Source organism: Zootermopsis nevadensis, unplaced genomic scaffold, assembly GCF_977971745.1.
Source record: "Zootermopsis nevadensis isolate Lab colony 2312 unplaced genomic scaffold, Znev_1.0 Znev_ptg000016l, whole genome shotgun sequence".
Taxonomy (NCBI): Eukaryota; Metazoa; Arthropoda; class Insecta; order Blattodea; family Termopsidae; genus Zootermopsis; species Zootermopsis nevadensis.
The window spans coordinates 9,517,769-9,536,993 of NW_028259148.1; the positions used below are offsets into that span (position 1 = coordinate 9,517,769).

At 35.9% G+C, this 19,225-nt stretch overlaps 2 protein-coding genes and 1 long non-coding RNA gene across 31 annotated transcripts in view; 1 reads left to right on the top strand and 2 right to left on the bottom strand.

Annotated features, from left to right (window-relative positions):
* Positions 1-1,668, bottom strand: part of Atg10 (Autophagy-related 10) — a 507,888-nt gene extending 506,220 nt beyond the window's left edge. For all 8 annotated transcript variants that reach the window (XM_087349893.1, XM_087349892.1, XM_087349890.1 and 5 more), the window contains exon 1: positions 847-1,668. The gene's annotated coding sequence lies outside the window, so the exon portion shown is untranslated. The remainder of the gene's footprint in view (positions 1-846) is intronic.
* Positions 1,669-2,396: 728 nt separating this feature from the next.
* Zasp52 (Z band alternatively spliced PDZ-motif protein 52) overlaps positions 2,397-19,225 on the bottom strand; it is a 113,284-nt gene continuing 96,455 nt past the window's right edge. For 10 of the 22 annotated variants that reach the window (XM_087349873.1, XM_087349872.1, XM_087349871.1 and 7 more), the window contains 5 exons: positions 16,067-19,181; positions 10,816-11,002; positions 9,478-9,598; positions 8,189-8,304; positions 2,397-4,527 (listed from right to left, as the gene is read on the bottom strand). In XM_087349873.1, coding sequence (XP_087205999.1) covers positions 4,450-4,527; positions 8,189-8,304; positions 9,478-9,598; positions 10,816-11,002; positions 16,067-19,181 — 3,617 coding nt within the window. In that variant the 3' untranslated portion in view covers positions 2,397-4,449. The remainder of the gene's footprint in view (positions 4,528-8,188; positions 8,305-9,477; positions 9,599-10,815; positions 11,003-16,066; positions 19,182-19,225) is intronic. The other 12 variants (XM_022061570.2, XM_022061566.2, XM_022061565.2 and 9 more) reach the window with 2 other exon arrangements.
* Positions 4,525-10,707, top strand: LOC147873732 (uncharacterized). Its single transcript, XR_015535383.1, has 2 exons — positions 4,525-4,888; positions 7,965-10,707. It is a non-coding gene; the product is annotated as an uncharacterized LOC147873732 (long non-coding RNA).

Below are 19,225 nucleotides of genomic sequence, written 5' to 3' on the forward strand. Positions count from 1 at the left end.
TAGAAAATTTAAAACATTTAAAATTGTTTTTAAAATGTATGCTTACCACAGTTTTTGTGCAAATTTCACTATGTACAGGTACATGACATGGATGTGACTTCTATTCACCTCACAAATTTTCTTTAATCTCTCTCATCACTTATGTTTGTTATTTCAAGTGCAACATCGCAATCCAGCAAAGCCACTAAGAATATCAAACACAGATGAAATGAAGGAACATCAATACACAACATATTTGCTACATGATCTTCAAGGAAGTTGGCAACACCACCATTCCAAAGGGAAGCAACAAACTCTGTAACTGAACAGACTCAATTATCAAATATCATAGAAAACTGTATAATGCAGTTAGATTTCAAAAGTATTTTTAAACATTTTAACTTCTTAAAATATGCAGTTTGAATAAAATTGACCATCAAATTAAGGTTGTGAAAAGAGTGACATCAATGAAAAAGAAAGTAATGTTTTTGGATTAATAATTTCAAACACTGATGTTGGTCCAGTGAGACTGAAATGCATGTCAACCTACATGAATGGTAAATGTGAATAAAAACTGAAAGAATACAAATAAAATGAGGTTTCCATTATGAGTGAAGTCTGCCTGGGAAAAAATAAATTAATCAGTATGACAACGCTGAACACTGTGACTACAGTCTACAGATTTATTTATTTATCAGGAAAATGGTTCAAATGTCAACCATCTGGTTTCTTGTGAATTCTCCTCAGTCCCACAAGGCAAATGCTGGGATACCTTATATTAAGATACAACCACTGTCTTCTAAAACTGACAATAGAAAATGTCAAACACAATAATGGTATAATAATAAATTGAGTACCGTCACAGACCTTTCAGCTTGGAGTAAACTGCATCTCACATTCTCTGTGCTTTCCTTAACAAATCAGCTATGGAGACAATTTCTTGGTAAGATGAGCAGATACTATGGCTGCATACACCACAAGACTAGAATTATTAGCTCATATAAGTTTGAATTTAGAGCATACAGCAAACTACCCTGTGATCCATTATGGGATGCTTTCTTGTATATACCTCATCTGTGCACCTGAAAGCATTCGGAAAATTTATCCATGTACATTCAACTATACTCTCTGCCAAAATATTGGAAATAGCTTTTAGAATGACGACTGCTGATAACAGGAATTTTTATTAAAATGGAACCTGAATTTATATTTTACAGATTATCAAATATTATGTGATCAGGCAAAGTTTTAGGCATTAAAAACAAAAAATTACAGCACTTGCCTGTATTATGAAGAGGTTGTTAATTCTGGTGATCTTGCCTTACACATGATGCCACTATTATAAAGATTCTAAGAATGAGCTTGTGCATTCTGGGCAGAAAGCATATAGCAAAGAAACTGTCATTTGAAAGCACACATTAAAGCAGCATTGTCCAACTTATGTTCAATGAAACACGATATGATACGGCATTCATCACGGTAACCCTAGATTTGCGTCGTTTCAGAATAACGCCGATTTTGAAACCAGCTAGTCAAAAAGTGAAAAATATATATTTTGATATTATTTTACGTTATACAATGTATCTCGTACTGATTCTTATACTATATTCTAATTCTTACATCGCTGATTTTTAATAAAAATTTTAATTACAGTCATCTCTGTAAATACGTATGTTTCATTCACGGGAATTTTCCTCAATGAGATCGATGAATGGAAAAAAGTTATTAAATGCAAACTTTTGCATATGCGAGTTTGCTCTTATGCAAATTCATTCCTGGCACTTTAAACTTTCAAAGGACTAATTTAATCTCAGTGGAGGTACCGGGATTATTTTTACTACGCAATTTTCTATAGGTCTGCAGAGATGACTGTACACATCAATCACATGAAAGAATCACAGTCAGTCGCGGGAACCAACGAATTGCCGATTGTAAGTGTATAAGATATATTTTTTTTAAATTCCCTTTATTTTATTTACGTTATTTCAGAGCTTTAAATGTAATGCCATTATTTTACTCGTCAATGTTTGGGTGCTGGGAACGCATATCATTGACTTCCCATTGATTTACATTATAAAAAAGTTTCAATTTACGCCGGTTCGTCCAGGAACGCATCCCGGGCGTAAATTGAGGGCTACCTGTATTTGTAACCTAAGTCAAATTTTAACATGGTAGTAAAGTAATGTAAAGGATATTCTGCTGTCAGCCAATAAACTGGAGGCTAGGAGCCAGATCCTGCTGTGGCTCATAGGGTCAATGTGGCTACTGTCATCTTCATTTACCATACACCAAATAAAGGCAATATGCCTCTTCCAAGGTGCAGTTCAATCCCAAAAACTCATTACTGCACTCATGTCTTTACAAACCTAAAAAGAAGCTGTGGCTTAGAAAATATTTTAATAATTTGACTGTCATAATTATTTGTTTAGAAAGTTTGCAAACCTTCATTTATTCATTTACATCAGGCATCACAATAAATATACAATAGAAGTGGCACACGCAACTTTCTCCTTTTCAACATGTTTTAACCACAGTTTCTGCTGTGTTGCCAACAGTTGTTGCATGCTTTTATGAAAGGATTATGAAGGTAATATATACTCATAGTATTTACAAAGATTATACCTTAAGGCTCTCAAATTTTCATTCATGAACAAAATAAGTTTGTAAGTACATTAAGTTAACACTGTATATGATATGCAAGAAATTAACAGGTTGGGCAAGTGCTGAAACAATAATAAAATTACAGAAAGACCGTGGTAGTATTGTTCACAATATTATTAATTGTAAAGGACTAATTTATCATTTGAAGACATATCAAGTCCACATTGAAGCCAATTTTGAATAATGAATATAATAAGGTATCCAAAATAAAACACTTATATAATGAAACAGTACATCTTGAATAATATATTCCAATATCTTCATTGTTAATGTACCAAGAAGCAGAAAAATTATAATGCAAAGCTGTTTCAAAGCAAGAAGGATCTATAATATCTTATTATGTTACATATATCTAATAGTTACAATTCACAGTAAACATTAAAATAATTAATAAATCTTAAGATAGTTTAAAAGACTGGTAAACAGCTAACAATCCATATGTATTGAACCATGTACATAAAAAACATTTACAGAAGATCAATATGTAAATATTTCAAACTACATTACCATCAGGGAAAAGAACTTACCTGCAGTAAACAGAGTTTGGCAACTTAAATAACTCATGTTAATTGGGATAAAGGTTAACAATAAAACAATGTATCAGAAAAAATTAAGTCTGCTATTGACATTTACAATCACTCCAAAGATCTTGATAGAATTATTCAACATATTATGCTATTTGTATTATAGACTATGATTTATGAAACTGATCAATGTGTTTTATTATGAAGAGTAAGTTTCTTGGCTGTTTTGAATATAGAAATTACCTACATCAAATTCTAATCATATTTGACTGAAAGTTTATGTTTCATCAGTTTCCAAAAGCATATACTACAACACAGTAACATAAAACAGATGAAACAATATCCTTTCCAATCTGTTACCAATTTGTAACTGATAACCATTGTAACAATGATCATCAATACAATCCTCCCAGAAAAACTGCTGAAGTCCAGTCATTTCATTATTATATTATTTTCTTGGCATGTATACACAACTATATAATTAGCTTGAGCGCTAACATCATGCGGCAGTGGGATAACAGTGTTTGTAACTTCAGTATAGTATTGATGTTCTAAACCAATGTCAACTTCCAGTCATTCAACAAGAAACAAGCTGAATACAGAAATTTCTCTAATTTTTGTGTATGTGACAGATTTATCTCATAAAAAGCAAGTTTAAATTTAAAACTCTTGTTTCACAGGATACTGTTTATTATGTGGAACATTAACATTGACCGTACCTTTGTCTTATTACATCACTACTGGAAAATCTACTAACAGCTGTACTGTTTTCATATACCGAATTTAATGAAGGCACTGCTAATCACAAAATTTAATATAATACATTTTCAAGTATAAATACTCAATTTTTTGTTTGAAAAATTATTAGAAATATACTACATTATATTACATTCCGATAAGCATAATCTTTCCGAAAGGAATATGAAAGACGAGGAATATGGTAAATGTAGACAGTTTATACTACAAACTCAGATGACTGAAGTTCAGGTCAGAGGACTCTACTTGCTTTGGCTAAAGTGCTAGGGTAAATACGCATAAATTCTAACATGTTCTGTATCTAGAAAGGCTTGCATTAAAACTCCAATCAGGGTTCTGAAACTTCAGTTTTGTCTTGATGAGCATTCCAATTAATAGCCTTTCTACTGACTGACAGACTGAGAAATCTGGGCGAGTTCAACAATGGACGAAAAATAAATTTGTTATTCATAATCACTGACAGTAGCTCAAACTACAAGTGCATCAACCAATGTGTCACAAGTGACATCAAATTGCTAGTGTTGCGCTCTTAACGAGCATGGGCCTTGCAGAAAGGGCGTCCTCCTTTGGCATAGAAGCTCTGGCCTTCTAAGTTCTTCTTGCAATTCTGCATAAAAAACACACATGGTTACCAAACTTAAAACATACATATTTGTGTGACAATTTGTAAACTAGAGAAAAATGACGCGATTGCTTATTAAATTTCAATTTTAAGAAATTAAAGAAAAGGGAGTCAGATTAATATTATATTGTTTTAGATTTGGTTAACTTTGCATTTCACTCTGAAATGGCAAACGCAAATTTGTATTAACCTGATTCATTACGGTTATGAAGGTGGATTAACGAATTTACCTGTTTACAGATAGAGGAAGAATGAGAAACGTGTGTGATTTCTTTCACTGCCATAAAATGTCAAAACTTACTCTCTGTGCCATTTGAACAGTCAAAATAAGTTGAAGCAATAAAGGGTAAGTTTATTTGGTGTAGGCTTAGGCAACTCTATATATACTATCAAAATACTGGCTGTATCTTCCTGAAATAAGTATTGAAGGCATACACCCTCATTTGAATTCTCTGCCAGCTATAAATATAAACAATATTTTACAGCTGGGGTTCACAACCATTTTGAGACTTGGGGCCACATTTGCCCATTCTTATTGACTCACAGGCCACAAAGTTATAGCAGAAGATATGGTTTATTTACCATTCAGCCACCTGACGTGGCTTGTAACCCGAGAGTCTTTCATCAACTTCAGTCGCCACAAAAGCTTCACTTTATACTCTGATAGTGTTGTTGTTTGAAAATTTTATGATTTCATACAAATGGGCCAACTAACTGCAAAAGGGTCAGGAATTGATCAGGTAAAATTAGAAATGCCAAAATATGGAGGAAATTTTGTTTCTTAGAATTGTTAAACACATGTTTGAAATGCCATAAAATACCCAACAGCTGGATGGAAGTCCAATTATATCTATATAGAAGTAAAAAGGTGAAAATTGTTGCAAGAATTATAGGGGTATAATCATACTGAATACAAGCTGTAAAATATATACAATATTAATGAACTTTAAACTAATTATAGAAACAAAAATACTACAGATTTATACAGAGGCACAAATTAATTTAAGAAAGGTTACCAGCGTCTGTTCATATTATCAAAGATGAGAAAGGTTACTTGCTCGCAGATCCCCACAGGGTATTGAAAATGTGGAAAAATTTCTTTAACCAGGTGTTCAATGTTCATGCGGTTCAAGACATGCAGATAGATATACATGCGACTGAGCCATTAGTGGCAGAAACTAGCCTTGTTGAAGCAGAGACTACTATTGAGAAGTTAAAAAAGAATAAATCCCTGGGTACTGATCACATTCCAGTAAAATATATCAAAGCAGGAGGCAAAACGTTGCATTCTGAGATATACAAACTTATTTCCCCTGTATGGAGCAAGGAGGAAATGCTACAGAGTGGAAGGAATCTATTATTCTAACAATTCATTAATAGGGTGATAAGGCTGACTGTAATAATTATTCAGGAATCTTCCTCTTATCATCTGCCTACAAAATGTTATCCAACATTTTCCTGGAAACATTGTTCTGGTGAGGATGACGCCGTATGTCAATTAAGTAACTGAGGATCATCAGTGTGGGTTCCGTCATAACAGATCTACAACTTATTAAATTTTCTACATTCACCAGATATTAGAGAAAAAATGGGAGTATAATGGCACAGTACATCAATTATTTATTGACTTCAAGAAAGCCTATGACTCAGTTAAAAGAGAAGCTCTTTATAACATTTTTCTTGAATGTGGTTTACCTAAGAAGCTAGTCAGGCTAATTAAAATGTGTTTAAATGAAACCTATAGCAGAATTCAAGGACCTCTGTAACATTGGTAAACTTCTGCCAGACTACACAGCGCTACAACCCATAAGACAGCTATCTTCGTACTCACTGCTGCAAGAACCTCAAATTCTACTAACCAAATTGATGTTTTACAAAGTAATGGCATTTTGTACATTCTTGTATGATAGTGAAGCCTGGAGGCTACAGAAACAAAATCTAAATGCAATACAAGAAACTGAAGTGACATGTCTTAAAAAAATTAAAGAAATCTGGAATGAATTTCAAACATTATCACTTATAGAACAATATCAGTTTACAGGAAATGACAGGCTAAACATCTGGATACAATACAAAAGAATTATGAAACAATCTCTTCCATACAAACAAAGTGGATGATGAGATCTTGGGTGACCAAACAAATTATAGACAGTCTGAATCTAAAAAGGCCATAAGCCTAATCCTTTAAGTGGAAATAAAGACCAACAAAATACCATCAGAAACAAATCTGAGAATTCTTTGATTTCAGTGCATGATAGATGTTAACTAATCCTCTTCCAATGTTGTAATATCAATATATTTTAAAAGTATTCTGAACAAGTAAAAGACATTAAAAATGGTAAAAGATTAACTGCCACATTGATGACAACATTTTCTCTCTCATCAAGAATTTTACGTTTCATGAATATAGCACTTCTTTCTAGAAAGGCTGGAAATTATCTGTAATCACAAGTAACACTGAAGGGGTTTATAAGTTTCTGGGTGACAAATATAAACCTTCTAAAAATTTAATTTAAAAAACATAAGCAACATAAATTTAACATACCTCTAGATAAATTTCATAAGAGTCTGATGTTTTGTATCTTTATAAAGAGGTGCTTGTACGATGTACCACTATACACCACAAAACAAATACTCCAGTCTTACGTATTTATATCTGCCATGCCTTTCAAACACTGATGGTATTAAAACCTAACTTCAATATGTTAAATTTTTCTGACATAAGTCTGTCACCAGAACGTTGCATCCAATCATACTGACGGATGATCCCATTTTATTGTGGTTTGCAGATATTGCATTTTTTACAAATTGAAGGTTTTTGGCAGCAACCCTGCATCGAGCAACTCTATCAGCACCATTTTTCCAACAGCATGTGCTCACTTCGTGTCTCTGTGTCACATTTTGGTAATTCTCGCAATATTTCAAACTGTTTCATTATTATTATATCTGTTATTTCACTATTATTGTATGTATTATCAGTGTTTGCCTGTTATTGGCTTCTTGCTGTTGGCAAACACGTAAATAAATTAATTGAATTGAGTTAATAGACTACAGTATAGTGTAAACATAACTTTTATATGCACTGGGAAACCAAAAAAATTGTGTGACTTGCTTTATTGAGATTTTCGCTTTATTGCGGTGGTCTGGAACCGAACCCGCAATGTCTCCGAGGTATGCCTGTAATTAAAAATCTTCAATGTCACAGGATTAATGAGGATATATGTACAGGTAAGATATGGTCCATGGGATGAACAGAATACAAGTGACCTTTCCTAGGATATGCAGCAGCAAAGACTTGATATGTTATGATTAACATGACAGGTACACTTACAGTGTGCAACTACTACTTGTCTATAAAATATTAAAATGGTGAAGTATCTGCTTCTGTATATCAGTATATATATTTTTATGTTTTGACACAGATGGCAAGTTATACAGAGAAGAGCGACGAAACATTTCAGATTAAAATTTATGTTTTTTATAGACACAAGTGTAGATATTTGACACACAGAACTTTTAAGCTCAACGGTCATCATTAGTGACATTAATTATGAACAATTAATGCAATTATATGTTTGTGTGTTGTTGGCTAAACAAATTATCTCTTTGGATGCTGTGGACAACAATAAACAAATCAGAAACTTACGGTACAGTTGAAGCACTGGCTATGATAATTGTTGCTGAGAGCTTCTACCCAGCGATCGCCAGCCTCAATAGGGAAACCACAAGCAAAGCATTTAGTGGTGAAAAGCTCATTCCAATCTAAAAAGAGAAAAGAAAATATTGAGGACAATAATGTGCAAATTCACCCATGAAGATATCATTTACATTTCATTCATGTATTAATGAAGCATTATTGTTCTCTTGGTACATGTGTTGTAAGTTGAGTGGATATCCATTCAACACATGGGCAGTCACAACTGTAAAGTACTTTCACTTAATAAGTAATGTTGTTGTTGTCGTCATCATTTCAAACTAATTATTCTCTAAAAATTGGTAAGCTTTCCACAATACTGTATATTTATCTATCTGTGGCACAACGACCCAAGCCGAGCCTTGGCCTCCTCCCATGAGGGAGGTTTCATAGTCTTTGAAGTGTGCGAGTGACAAGCCCACTGCCTCTGCACAATTTCTACTCAATCCTGATTTGACTGCCAGAGCCATCTAGTAGTGAATGAGGAAAGAGATGGGTAAGAAATGGCTGCTGAATTTTGCTTACAAAACACCTCATTTCATGCTTGTAAGTTTCTTTTACATGCCGTAAATCTACAATATGGGACCACCGGCTTTACTTCCCCTCCGAGGGCGACACAAATACTGTCTAACAGAGTAAATATCTGTGCAGTACGCAGCCTAAAAAGTGACATGCTGCATTACTCTCATACCAAGAAATGTCATGCTTGTTCTGATTTGATGTAAACTTTATAACAATAGAACTATTATAAAATAATAACAAAACAAATAAACAAATGATACTGTAAACAGCAGAGCAGTGTGAAACAAACACATGTGAGAAATATCTCCATACTTGTTTTCAATCATATGTGAAATTATTGTGTTTTGGCTGTAGAAATAGCATGTGCAGTTTAGGGTATGTGTCTACAAATGCTATTGTTTTATAGTTCCTTTGGTTCACAAAGGTCGATATAGTGCACGTGTTTAGTCAGTGCATGAAAATGTCACTGATTTTGTCCAAATTAAAAAGAAAGAAAAATGTTTCCAGTTACATTCATGCACACCAAGCACTTAAAAGTATACTCATTATAACATTATATTTATCATAACTTGAGAAGATATCCAATGGCCAGTTATACAGTAATTTATGACAGTATAAAGTCAAAAGAAATGAAACCCAATTGGACAGTGTTTACATAATTTATGCCAGTTATCTTACATCTACTAAAATAAATAAATGATTAAAAGTACTTTACTTACCTGTTTCACAATATGGCAGACCATCTTCCAAGAAGAATGGGTTGTTTCCGAACAGCTTGCCACAGTAAGCACACAAGAAGCATTCGGGATGGAAATGCTTGCCAATTGCATTCAAGCAATCCTGCAAAAATAATTCATAATATATTTTGAAACCAACCGTAGGTAAATGAAATATAATTTTGATTTTATAACTACTCCCATCAACCCATCATACTGTTTCAATCTGATATTCTCAACTTGTGGCCTCCTAGTATGGAAGGTCACTGGGTTCCTGTTGACAGGAACCCAGTATGGCTAATCATAACTAAAATAATAAGAAAGTTCATTAATTACTTATCATATATACAAACATTGTATCTGTTATCATGCCAGCTAGAGTTTAACTCCAGGTTTAGCAGTATCTGAATGTGATACATGGCAAGGTGGACTTTTCTTATGCAGCAAGATGTAGTCAGTAAGGGTAACTGAATAACAATTACTTATTTTATCAGTTTTAACTGTTGGATGTGTTATAACAGGATGACTAATGTCAATTTTTAACCACACCCATATTTACACTGTAGAGTAGTGGTCCCAAACGCAGTGCCTGTGGGCGCCATGGCTTTTTTTGGGTGCCCGCGTTGTTACGGAAAGAGGTTATACTGAATAATGAAGGCCGTTCAACCATGAACATCATAAAATCAAAGCACAGATCTTGACTCACTGACGCCCATCTTGACGATTGTTTGCGAGCAGCAACATCATTCTACACTCCCAAATTTGAAAAACTGGCTGATGAAATGCAGCGCCAAACATCACACTAACTTCCCACTAGAGTAATAATAATTGTACTTACAAAACTACGTATTTTTGATTGCGTGGTTTCTTGTATCATTAAACGTCATGTTGTTTTGTGTATTATTTGGTGTCCATATCTTATTTGTCCAGAGAAAAGAAAATTTGGCTTTGTTAATTGGTTGGTGCCCGCCACGATCTCATAAACTCTCAAATGTGCCCATAGGCACAAAAAGGTTGGGGACCACTGCTGTAGAGTCTATAGTAGCTTACTTGGTAGTTATTTATGTTTTCTGTGTGTAAGTACAACAGTCAGGATTTATTATAAAGAATGTTTATTTCTTTTCATTATTTCATATAAAAATGTGGGCTATTAAGTTCCAAACTTGTATCTATTCATCATTCTGTGTTTATATTCAACAATTTGTCAGAAAAAGTAAATAGAAAACAAAAGTGCTTCTTTATTTGTGCACACAAAAAAATCTTGAATTTGTGTCCAATTATCTGTGACCATTAAAATAAGGAAAAACTGACAATGTAACAAAAAAGTCATTATTAACTTACTCCTTTAACTTTGGTGCTACACTTGTCACATGATGGGGCCAAGTACTTCTCAAAGCAGTATTCACAGTATAATTCTCCTTTCTCCTCCACAAAGCCAATGTCTGCCAGCGGGCGATGACACTGGGCGTTTACGCACACAAAATGGTCTGGGCACCAGTTCTTACCCAGTGCAGTAATGAATGGGCCCCTGTAAGAAGTTCAGTTACTTTATTATGGATCAACTTACTGTACTCAAAATGACTGTATACTCTTTTATCATTTTTCTGTGGAAGATGTAGGAGATTGTTCAATTTTAGAACCAAGAAATTTGTTTAATTGCCTGAAAAGAAACATTAAAATAATTTGTGCAACAGATCCTTTAATGTCTCCCTTTTTAATGTTATTTTACATTAGAGTTTAATTATATTGGTCAGTTGAGGCCCAAAACTATAGTATCTAGTCAACTATTAAAACTGAGTTACATTTGCTACGGTTTTTTAGTAATTTAAAATCTTGTGACCAGTCATGTCAATTTGGTGCAGAAGAGCATTATCAGATCATTCTGTGAGGATGGAGGTAGAGAAAGTATCTGAAACAATGGTCTTCTGCTCTGAATTGACATGGCTGCTCACCTGAGTAGTTCTATTAATAGTAGTTACCAGAAAAGCCACACATTTTATAAGAATCTAAATACTTTACCTTCTTAATTTGCCATCTTGATATCACAGCAGTATAACAACAAAGTTTCTTATGTATTTCTCAGATTGTAGTAAAACACAGAATTACCAATATCTGTGTTAAAATATTCCGAACACGGTGTAAAATTAGAGTACATGTGAAAGAAAATAACAACCCTCGAAAGCCTTGCAGTTATTATATCCACCACCTGATTTAACAATCAGTAACTTTGCATTTAGCCCATGTAGTGTTTTTTTAAATTTATTTTCCTAAAGAGCATTAACCAATTCATCTTTGTAATGGAAAAGCATTATTTTCTTTGCAGCAGAAATCTAATCTTTTGATTGGTATCTTCTGGGATGATGCACCATGTAGTCTGGTAGATGTATACCGACGTTTCAGAGGTCCTTGCTGCCTCCATCATCAGGGCAAGGACCTCTGAAACGTTGGCAAACATCTACCAGACTACACGGCACAACAACCCAGAAGACAGCAATCTTCAGACTCACCGTCATGAAAACCTCAAATCCTACATATTTAATCTTTACATATTATATATTTGAGTTTCGGCTTGAAAGGGTTTATTACCAGAATAACCAATATACTGATGGAAGGAGAACAAGTGTAATTTAATTAACAAAACTTAAATTTTTCAATGAATAAAAAGTACTACAAAATAAGATTAAAACAAAATAAAATTAAATAAACCCCAATTCCACAAAGTAAAGCCATTCTTCAGAAGGTAATAGTCACTTTGTTGCTTGCACATTCCCATCCTTTTACAGAACCTTCAGATTGGATCTGAGGTTCTCATGGCGGCAAATATGAAGTTGGGTGTGGAGCACATACCTCTGAAGAGCCAATAAACTTCTACCATTCTACATGGTGCTACAAGACGAAGACATCTATCTTTGAACCTCAGGATCATTATCTCACACACAAGAAGACCCTATCCTGAGCCAGATGAATCCAGTTCATATCCCCATACCCAGTTGCTTAAACTCAATCACTGTATCTACACCTAGATCCCCCAAATTCTCTCTTTGTTTCAGGTCTACTAACCAAAATTCTGTATGCATTTCTCATAAAACAGTAATTTCTAAATTAAGAAGGCAAAACTGGGAAAACTACTTTAATATGTAACCCCTGGTGGATGGCTAAAACACTTATGTGATTAAATAGAAATTAGAATTCTTATTGTTACTGTGACAATATTTAATTCATTTTATATCTTAATCTCAAGCTCCACACGATAAACCAATTTACCTTCTTATCTGTTTGTCGCACTTGACGCACATGGGAAAAACATCATTCTCAATTGATTCTCTGATTGTCTGCACTAAAGCTTCTGTTAACATTCAACACATAAGAACAAGTTAAAACACAACACTCAGTCATCATGCTGCTTCACAATGCATTAGTAGAACTCACAATACAAACATCTGTGTCTAGATAAAAACCACTGACGAATCGGTACACTTCTACCAAACTACGCAATGCAACAACCCACAAGACATTGTCTTCATACTGCACTAGATGGACATGTTATGTCTAAAGGAGATGCCAAGGTAACCAATGTTTCAAAATTGTACAAATCAACACAACTGTTACTCAGCAAAAAATAAAATTGTTATGTCCATGCTGACTGATGACTCACAGAATAAAACAAGATTAAAAAGTTGCAACCCATGTCACAAAATGTAGTTACAATGTGTCGAACACCTTGGACATTATAAATTCTCCTAGATGTTCTGAATAACTCTCATTACTATATATATGTAAATGTATGTTTTTATATGAATTTTCTTTCTGCTCTACTGTTTAGTTTGTTTATCAGAAATGTTGTGCAAACAGACAGTGTTTCTTTACTTTATGTTTATACATCACAAACTACTCAGTACATCCAAAATATATATCAACATTTCTTGTAAATTATTAATTTTAGACACAAATTATTCATAAAACAATATTTGTTATCTAAATTGGACGAAAACATTTCAAAAATGTAATCATCTCATGCTCTAGTATGCTGGACTCGTGTACAAATGATCAAAAAGTAGAATACTGGTCAAGTTAAATTTTTCATGACTTGAAATTTGAAATATGTTCCAAATATTGTCTACATTACATGTGTTACACATAAACTAAAAAATCTACGTTTGCCACGTTCTTAATTCTTACCTTACAAGAAATATTTCACAGTTTATTAAAGGTATTATTCTGATCTATCTTCATACCAAATTCCAAATGCCTATATCTAGTAGTTAATTACCTATTACCATCAAATTATAATCAAAATATGTATAAGTTTATGCAACTGCCATGTTGTTCTAAAGTCTGCAAAATGATACATCCACAAAAGTTCAATTTTTTTTAAATATATCACCATACACAATTTCAGGATCCTATATTAAGAGACACTAGTTCTTCTCCCACGGCACAAAACTGCACCTATCATGCTGTTACTACAAAATGTAGGAAATTAAAATGAATGAAATTCAGATGACCTCTGCAATGGCAAAACGTTCATACCAAAATTTAATCAAAATCCCTTCAGCACTTAAGTCAGAAAATTTAGGCATATTCACATATACATATTTGCAGACATGTGTTCATACATACATATATATATAAAGAAAGGATCACATACCAACACTGTAACCATTCAGTATTAGGACTGATGTTTTAAGAAAAAAATTGAAATATCTTTGATTCTTCTTGTTATGTAAAACACAGTTAAAAAACTATTCTTTATCACTGAACTAAAGTACACTTGCAGCTTACATGCTGCACTGTCTGCAGTTAATAATGATGCATTCCACACCAAATGAGAAATTTCATGCAGCGTCAAAGCAGGCAATAAGCAAAGCTATGAAAATAAAAGTAAAATTACCTCAACCAAATCATTGCATTTATAAACAGAGTAATTACATCAGTGGTGTAGACAAAGACAAGACAAGGTATCACCAAGCAAAAACATTATGTCAAATTATGTAAAATTAGAGCATTACATTTGACAACATAATCTAACCAAGAAGATTAAAAAAAGGGAGATCTTAACAAAAACCAGAGTGGCAGGATCGATTTACATTCTTAAACGTAAGTGAAACTATACTTTCAAACTGAAATATCATATCACTCATGTGAAATATTTAAGTTACAGAATAGTATATACCTAATTCAATTTCTAAATGCCACACTTCTGTAATTATCAAAAATCTAATTTTCTTTCAATCTAACATAATATCAAATGTTAAGTGTGAGTTACTCATTTATCACTGTTCGTGTTTTTTTACTGAAAGAATGTCTCTTTCAAACAGACAAAAGACATACAATTATAATACATGTACAAGCAGTTATCATTTTAATATCTTTGTGCCATGTAGTATATTAATAAATATATTTTCCTAGTAATTACAAAGTATTTTTCTTGAAAAAACATTTGTATTTTGATGTACAACAGACCCTCCATGTTCATGGGTTTGACCACTGCAGACTGCTTATTCACAGAAAAATAATTTAATTATTACTGTGGTAATATTTGTGCATCACAGCATAAGCCCAATGCTCTTTTATGGTCACTCTTGTGTGGGCGAGTGGTATGGAGTAATATACAACAGCCCGCATCTGCCCACCTTTCTCAGTAGCAACACAGATATCACGCAACACAGAGTGTAATTTGACTGTACCTTTCTCAGTTTTTGGAACTGATCATTGGCCATGTGTTCAATAATCCTGACAACTTTCGGCCAGCAATGCCAACATCATCTCAATAAACACCAACATCAATGTTCTCATGTTTATTTAACATTAATTATACATGTAAAGTATCATGTTTCACATATATTATGTTCCCCTAACATTTCCCCCATGAGGTTTGACTTTCATGCACCATGAATTTGTTGTTCGTCGTGATTTTCAAGAACATAATCCCTGTAAACAACGAGGGTGTGCTGTATTTCCTTACACTGTAATTATAGTCAGAACAGTACTGGAAAATTCTTTTATAAGGATTCATGTAACATCTAGGTAACAACAAGCCACGAAAACTGAAAATACATATACAAAGAAAGAATTTTATTACAGGAAATTTCACCCATTATATAATAATAATCCGTGGCGTAACAGCCCTCTGAGAGCCAAAGTCGACTAGCTGGCTGCTAGCCTCACGTTCACATGCCTAAGCAGAGGTGAATGATCATCCAACCACATATAGGGTGACGTGTGGTCAGCACGACAAACCCCCAGCCATTGCTAGTTTTCATGACCGGATTACGCTACCCATTGTAGATCCCCAATTTCCTCACGATGCTGGGTTGGGACCGGTCCCATACACGGTCGAAAATATCATGAGAAATTTCTTTCCCGGAGACTCGAACCAGCGCGCATTCCGTATCACCGGTCCGAAGCATGATGCCTCAGGCTGCGCGGGACTCACCCATTATATATGATCACTAATACTGAAATATAATTGTACTTCTACACTTGAACATGTAATACTTCTGTTCACAATAATTTGACAACAAACCCAATGTGACATGCAGCAATCATGGTCACAACACAAACAGGCAACATTGCTTTCCAACTGAAATACCTGATCTGTGAACTGCAGCGGGCACATAAGGCTATCCTGACCCCAACTGAACTCTGTTGTGTCAGCACTCCCCTTCCCCTACGAGGGGCTGATGAACCAGCAAAGCTCGCACCCTTCTGGGTCCCACCGAGAGCACCGATACCGCCACCACCTGCATTTGGGACTGATGAAGAACTTGGAGCTGAAGGGGTTTTAGCTACAGAAATTGGCTGAGTGGCCGAAACAGGGACAGCTTTGGGAATTATAGGCTCTGGGGCACTGACAGAAGGTTCAGACCATGGTGGTGCAAGGGGGGATGACTTAACAAGAGCTGTTGACTGAGGGGCTGCAAGAGGAGAAGTTTTAAAGATAGGGCCTGGTGGTTCAAGCTGTGGGGCTGACAGAGAGGAAGGGCCCAATTGTTGTTGCTGTGCAGAAGGGAATGGTTGGGCTGAAGAAAATGTGGTAGGTCTCAAAGATGTGCCCAGGGATTCTGTTTTATAGTATTCTGCAAGAGGGATGTTAGGGAAAGGTATGATAGGTTGCTGAGTTTGTGACTGAGGCAGTACACTTGCAGCAGGTACAGCAGGCTGGTAGGATGCATAAGGTTTCTGTGGAGGAGGCTGGCGTTGGAATGATGCTGATGGTTTTTGTGGAGTATACGAGACTTCAGTACTGGCCAGTTTAAGCTGAGGTGTTTGAGTCCGAGGTACAGTCATGGGACAGGTTGGGGTAGCAGATCGAGGTCTCTGTCCTGGAAATTCCCCCATCTGTTGCTGATAAACTGGAATTATGGTTGGTTTCTGTAAACCTGTTGTTGTATACTTTTGTTGCTGCAATGGGGTTCCACTTTGGCTACGAGAAGTAGGTGTTGAAACTCTCTGTATTGGAGTCTTTGGTCTGGAAGCTGGAGATACTGCAAATTCAGCCCTCAGGTCATCGGAAACTGGATGGAAAGGTAATTCCTTGCCAGACACTAATTCAGATGTAATGGGCTTAAACTCAGTTGTTGGTATAATAGGTCTAAAAGCCCCAATCACGGGCAATGGTCCAGATGAAACAGGTCGTTTTGGAGTAATTTTTGTAGATACAGGTTCAGGTCTAGTGGTTCCTGAAATTTTGTAAGGGGGTGCAGAAAGAAGGGGTTGTTGTGTTTCGTCTCTCAGTGGTTGTTCAGCGGCAGGTATTGATGGTGTCTGTACTGGTAAAATGCCTGAAGGACATGCTGCAGTGGGGAGAGGGGAATATGGTCGTTCAGGGGCAATAGTAAGTGCTGATATCAAAGGTGAAGGGCAAGCAGCTTCACGATTCAATGCAGCCTGTGTGCTGGTTGGCAATGAGGCTGGTTTTATAACAGATGGGTAAGCAGCACCTCGAGCCAATGGAGCTTGTACACCAAATGGAAATGCAGCAGGGGATACGGGTTTTACAGTCTGTGTACTGACTGGTACTGATTGTAGTGGAACATATACCATGGCTTTGGTAACAGATGGTAATGGAGAATAGGGATGATCTGGGGCCACTGTAAGTGCCGACAACAGGGGTGAAGGACATGCAGCTTCATGATTTAGCAGAGCCTGAGCAATGACTGGCTGAAGTGCTGGAGCCACAGGTTTGGTATCAGATGGAATGCTCACAGGGGCAGAATGAACTTCAATGGGTACAACAGCTTCAGTAGCAGACTTTAAGGCTGGGGTAGGAATAGTTGAAAGTGCTGATAGCACAGGTGATGTTTTGGCAGTTTCATGATCTTGTGCTGAGGAAGGAAATGTTTGACTGGTAGGCCGAGTATCTGCAAAGGTTTGAAGCGGAAGAACGGATTCTGATACGACAGAAGACTGCTGCGATGAAATTTGACGTGTCTGCTGTTGAAACTGTGATGCAGAATATTCTTGCTCCCTTGACACAGGGACAAATCCGCTAACAGATTGTGAAGAAACAGTCTGTGACTGAGCGAATACTTTTTGTTCTGATTTTGAAATAATCTCAGACTTCGGAGGAACTGTTGAAGTCGGAAAAGGAGAGTATGGTCTTTCTGAATCAGATGTTAATGTCGACACAAACTGTGACTGTGTTTCTACAGTAACTTCACTGGATGATTTTAACTTTGAAACCTCTACCAGATTCTGCTGAGATAAAAATGACTGTTCAGTAATGTTAACAGACTGTGACTGAGATGTAGATGAAACCTGTTCTGCTTCAATGCTTGTAATTCTGATTGGCCCAGCTCCCTCAGCAAGAGAACCAGATCTACTTTTTGAAGGGACAGAGGGTTTCCTTTCAGCTGGAGGAGGGACTGATTCAGTCACAGGATTGGGTGCCTTAGGTACTGCAGTTTCATTAGCAACTGTCTTAACTTGCTCATCTAGTTCAAAAGTAGAATTAACCTGCTTCGAGGTTTCTTGTTCTGTGAGTAAACATGCGTCTTGAATAGTGTTAGTTTTACTGCCTTCCATTGGAACTGGAGATTCAGGACGCTGCACTGCGTCAGGAGTCAGAGATGACACCAACATCTGGGTTTCAAGAGTTTCTGACAGTGTCTGGTACTTGGGCGCAGGTTTATCTGCATTAATTGCAAATACTTCTTGAGAACATAAAGAGAACTTCTTATGAAGTCCTGCATTTTGGACAGCTGTCAAGTCCTCAGCCTGGGAGACTTCAGTTGAAATGGCATTTGCTTCAAGATTGAGAGGATGTTCATCAAGTGGTTGTGAGTGTCCTTGCTGCAGGGGTGTTGGACTCAAAACTGCTCTTAGAGGAGTTTGATGTTTGGCCAGATAGACAGAAAAAGGTTGCGGGAAAGGAGCAGTTTTCTGGGTAGGTGCATTCTGAATTGCTTGGAAATGTGAAGGTGCAATAGGAGGAGGTTCAGCAGAACCAGGAAATGGGGAGTAAGGACATTCTGGAGCAATTGTAAGTGCTGATATCAAAGGTGATGGACAGGCAGCTGCACGGTCTTGTACTGCAGATGCAGATTCGACAGAAGCAGTGGGAAGCCTGGGAGCTGGCTTGCTAGTTGGTGTTAATGAACCAACGGTTTGCTGGTGAGGATTTGGTGGGATATACAGAGGAGTTGCAGTGGGAGAGGACGCTTGTTCTTCTGATCGTGAGGGGGGCCACACAAATTTACTACCAGCTAAGTTTAATAGCAGAAATTATTACAGTTAATTGTTACCAACA